The 5,040-nt window shown below is 50.6% G+C and overlaps 1 protein-coding gene across 1 annotated transcript; it reads left to right on the forward strand.

The window, feature by feature from the left end:
* The first annotated feature begins 2,146 nt into the window (after nt 1-2,146).
* Nucleotides 2,147-2,583, forward strand: LOC147632093 (uncharacterized). The gene is made up of 2 exons (XM_086808001.1): nt 2,147-2,308; nt 2,404-2,583. The coding sequence occupies exons 1-2, from the start codon at nt 2,147-2,149 to the stop codon at nt 2,581-2,583; spliced, it is 342 nt and encodes a 113-aa protein (XP_086664127.1).
* The last annotated feature ends 2,457 nt before the right edge of the window (nt 2,584-5,040 follow it).

The raw sequence follows: 5,040 nt of genomic DNA on the forward strand, positions 1-5,040 counted from the left end.
TGTTTTTCGTAATAGAAGATATATTACCAAAATTGCTTTACAAAGGGCCACATGGCCACCATGTGATGTACTAGCTTTCCCTCACTAATTACTCCGAAACCACAAGTGTAGCTCGGAGTACCCTCATCCAATATATAGCCGTGTCATTCTCCACCAATGAGCTGACCACCGCAAGGAAGAGACTTGCCACAATAGTAGCCCTTTTATACAACCTATGTGAGCTATAATACCAACTTTTGCATCAAATATGAAGGCATTCCTAGTTAACCAGATATGCCACAAAGTTGTCCAGGGTGGTTGCAAGATGAGGGTACTCACTTTCGTTCACTCTCTCCAAAATTGGGACATCCATCCATCTCGGGCGGAGTACCTCGATCGTGATAGTGCCGCGAATCAAAAGACGACACGTGGCTCCCGAGCCTAAATCGACATACCTCGATCGAGATGCCAACTAATGCCACGCTAGCAGGTCCGGCTTTCCAGGCGTCATCCATGTCACCAATACATGTCACCGCCACCACAATATCTCGATCGAGATATCTATGCCACTCGGATCCACATCAGGGCCACGCTGTATCCCCGTAGGCATATTTGACTAGCACATCTCCATCGTCCACGTATCTCGAACGAGAAATATACATCCAATCGCGACCATTCATTGTTCGAGGTAATCGGATACAATCTCCACCGTCCCCATATCTCGATCGAGATACTGAGTTCAAATCTCAGCCGTCCAAATATCTCGATCGTGATATAGAGATTCAATCTGCACCGTCCGAATATCTCGATCGAGATACGTAGATGCAATATCCACCGTCCAATTATCTCGATCGAGATAAGGAAACGCAATCTATACCGTCCATTCACGTACGCTGGAAGATGCGATCTCGGCCGTTTAAATATCTCGATCGAGGTATATAATGAATCTTGACCGTCGAGATACCTTTTCGTGGTAATGCCTCTAAATCGTGGCCGTCCAATTACCTCGATCGAGATATTAATATCAAATCTCAGCCGTCGATCCTTCCCCAACCCTAGAATTAGGTGTGTATCTTGGCCGTATGTTGCACTAACCCTAATATCCAGAGCGTTAATCTTGCAAACCCTAAATTGCATGATGTTACCGAACCTCGATCGAGGTTATAAAACCGGAAAACTTTTTTTTTTGGCTCATTTTCACAAGTCGTTTTCACTCCCTTGCTCTCTCTTGATTTGGATTAGTGTTAGTGAGCCCATTAGCTTTGTTTTTAGCTTCATTAGTGCTACTTAGCACTAAGCATTAGACCTTTCACATTAGACCCTTCACATTGGACCCTTCACATTGGGCTTAGGTTTTAGCATGGAGGGCCACGAGGAGGGCCACGAGGAGGGCCGCTCATCTATTGCGGACCTCATCGCGGAGATAGACCGTGAGCTAGCGGCTATTCGTAGGAGTGCTAGAGACACTCCGTCTACATTACATATCGTGGCAGACTTGGAGGCGATGCTTGCGTCCCTTCGTAGCCTTCACGATATTGTTTATGTAGATGAGTGGATAGCCCACCATCGCGCTGCTCCGGTGTCACATGGCCTGACATATCGTCAGGTCTGTGATCTTGCTCCTATTAGGGATGGGGCTTTCCTAGATCTTTTCCTCGATAGTCGTGGGATGAGGCCCGGGGCGGGGAAGCCCCTCACTATTTCGCGGTGTTCGCATCCTCGTATGGCGGCACATATCTATAGTCGATATGTTGCCGCATATGGGAGGATGCCGAACAACCGCCAGATCCCCATATACTTCGCAAAGCAGTTATATGCGGAGTTTGTCTTAGGGGAGGAGGTCGATTACACCAGCCATCGTCCGGGTGGTGGTGCTGGCCGAGGCCGTCTCCAGGACCAGGGTAGGCGGCCTCCACCAGCACTTCGTGTAGCACCTGCCGCCACAGATCCTTCATTTGTGCCATTGTCGACAGTAGAGGCTCTTGGCACGCAGGTCGGCATTGACGTACGGAGTACCACGGAGAGCATCCAGCACGTGGTGCGCCTATTCTCACGAGCTATACCGACGACAGATGTGGAGGTATTTACATATATATTACGTCTTAAGTTTTTTTGGTCATTTATCTTCATGTTTATATGTACTTTTCTATATTTTTACATGAGCAGCATGGTTGATTGTGTCACGCAGGTTCCCACACCTGCCACTCAGAGGCTCACTCAGGAGTTGGTAGAGGCGAGAGCGGAGATAGACCGCCTCCGAGCTGCATTACAGATGGCAGAGGCAGCTACTGCAGAGGCACAGCATCTGAGAGAGTCCGACATCCAGCAGGTAGGTTTCTCTTGCACGTTTAAGTTACAAATTTCTTTAAGTAATACCTAATGAGAGACTAATCAAATATTTTAATGCTTTACTTTTTTGCGTAGGCTCGGACCGAGGTAGAGAGCTCCAGAGCTGAGGCACAGCATCATCAGATCATGGAGCAGATTGCCCAGCACAGGGCAGAGCAGCTGATGCTGCATGTTCGAGAGTATCGTAGATCATCCGATGTGACAGTGCCTTACCTACCGTTATATCCACGGCCTATCACAGAGGTTTTTCGATGACCTCTCCCTCAGGATGCACCTCCCTTCCTACGGGATGCGTGCTGCTGTTTATGTATCGAGGACATTGATAGTACAGGAGGATATGCCCTAGGATGTGGACATATTTTCCACTTGTCTTGCATCACCCAGGAGCTCGTCCGGTTCTCAGCATGCCCATCCTGCCGTGCACGCGTCGACTTAGCGACGTACAGGGTATTGGGCATCGATGATCTTCACCCAGGCCTTGTACGAGTAGATGCCAGGACTGGGAGGCCTGTCGACTTTACATCAGCTATGGACTTGGGACTCGACGCCTTCGACGATAGAGCCCAGGAGCCTGAGGTGCCTCCTGAGATAGAGTGGAGCTCACATGAGTTCGACGCTTACCAGAGAGTGCTACATGAGAGCCAGGTGACAGCATTTGAGCGCGTGGGTGGTGCTGGCCCTAGTGGCACAGCGGGTGATGGTGCTAGCAGCAGTGCTGCTTCTCATGAGCAGCGTGTCCTTACAGCAGAGGAGCTTACACGAGCAGAGTGGCAGACACGCACCATTGCAGATTATAGATTTTGGGTGTACAGACAGAGGCGTCTTGCATTAGCACGACGCAGAGAGAGAGAGAGGGCCATAGCAGCTTTTGGGACTCGTGAGCTCCCGAGTATACCGGCACCAGCTCACGATCCTTCCTTTGAGGCAGACCTCCCCGCAGACATTCGACGACCCCCGCAGCCGGCACAGCCTCCTCGACGTGCACAGCAGCCTCGACGCGCCCGTCGACCGGCAGTTAGAGATGACGATTTTGATTGGGTTGCTGTTGATAGTGACTAAACTCAGACTAGCTGGGTTAGCTCACTTACATTGTACTTAGATTTTTGGGCAGTGACTAACCTCAGGCTAGCTGGGGTAGCTCATTTTCATTCTGATGTACTTATTTGATGTTTATATCATTATGAGTTTTCTCATTATTGAGTATCATTACATTTTAGTTGATGTTCTTGATTTTATTATATTTCTTAACACTTTTGCTATCATATTGTTTGTTGAAAATCTCCATGCCATCGTACCCAAACATGCTCCGATGGGGACCAAACTTTGCAAGCATGTGGGGGTGGGCCCCCCCCACATGCTTGCAAAGTTTGGTCCCCATCGGAGCATGTTTGGGTTGGCAATGGGCGCCCAGTGTGGTTTTTTCAAGTCTCTTGGTGCTTAAGAGGCCATGGAAAATCCGGGCCTTCCCCATACCATCGTACCCAAACATGCTCCGATGGGGACCAAACTTTGCAAGCGTGTGGGGGTGGGCCCCCCCCACATGCTTGCAAAGTTTGGTCACAATCAAAGCATGTTTGGGTTGGCAATCGGCGCCCAGTGCGGGTTTTTCAAGTCTCTTGGTGCTTAAGAGGCCATGGAAAATCCGGGCCTTCCCCATACCATCGTACCCAAACATGCTCCGATGGGGACCAAACTTTGCAAGCATGTGGGGGTGGGCCCCCCCCACATGCTTGCAAAGTTTGGTCCCCATCGGAGCATGTTTGGATTGGCAATCGGCGCCCAGTGCGGGTTTTTCAAGTCTCTTGGTGCTTAAGAGGCCATGGAAAATCCGGGCCTTCCCCATACCATCGTACCCAAACATGCTCCGATGGAGACCAAACTTTGCAAGCATGTGGGGGTGGGCCCCCCCCACATGCTTGCAAAGTTTGGTCCCCATCGGAGCATGTTTGGGTTGGCAATCGGCGCCCAGTGCGGGTTTTTCAAGTCTCTTGGTGCCTAAGAGGCCATGGAAAATCCGGGCCTTCCCCATACCATCGTACCCAAACATTCTCCGATGGGGACCAAACTTTGCAAGGATGTGGGGGGGGCCCACCCCCACATGCTTGCAAAGTTTGGTCACAATCAGAGCATGTTTGGGTTGGCAATGGGCGCCCAGTGCGGGTTTTTCAAGTCTCTTGGTGCTTAAGAGGCCATGGAAAATCCGGGCCTTCCCCATACCATCGTACCCAAACATTCTCCGATGGGGACCAAACTTTGCAAGCATTTGGGAGGGGCCCACCCCCACATGCTTGCAAAGTTTGGTCACAATCAGAGCATGTTTGGGTTGGCAATCGGCGCCCAGTGCGGGTTTTTCAAGTCTCTTGGTGCCTAAGAGGCCATGGAAAATCCGGGCCTTCCCCATACCATCGTACCCAAACATTCTCCGATGGGGACCAAACTTTGCAAGCATGTGGGGGGGGCCCACCCCCACATGCTTGCAAAGTTTGGTCACAATCAGAGCATGTTTGGGTTGGCAATCGGCGCCCAGTGCGGGTTTTTCAAGTCTCTTGGTGCTTAAGAGGCCATGGAAAATCCGGGCCTTCCCCATACCATCGTACCCAAACATTCTCCGATGGGGACCAAACTTTGCAAGGATGTGGGGGGGGCCCACCCCCACATGCTTGCAAAGTTTGGTCACAATCAGAGCATGTTTGGGTTGGCAATGGGCGCCCA

Source organism: Cibotium barometz, chromosome 14 (genome assembly GCF_041138505.1).
Source record: "Cibotium barometz isolate CiBa-2024 chromosome 14, ASM4113850v1, whole genome shotgun sequence".
In the NCBI taxonomy this organism is placed as follows: Eukaryota; Viridiplantae; Streptophyta; class Polypodiopsida; order Cyatheales; family Cibotiaceae; genus Cibotium; species Cibotium barometz.

Excerpts from the sequence above, each read along its gene's own strand:
- LOC147632093 (XM_086808001.1), top strand. The coding sequence starts at position 2,147 with ATGGTTGATTGTGTCACGCAGGTTCCCACACCTGCCACTCAGAGGCTC. Across the intron at positions 2,309-2,403 it reads GAGAGTCCGACATCCAGCAG|GCTCGGACCGAGGTAGAGAG; the intron begins GTAGGTTTCTCT and ends TTTTTTGCGTAG.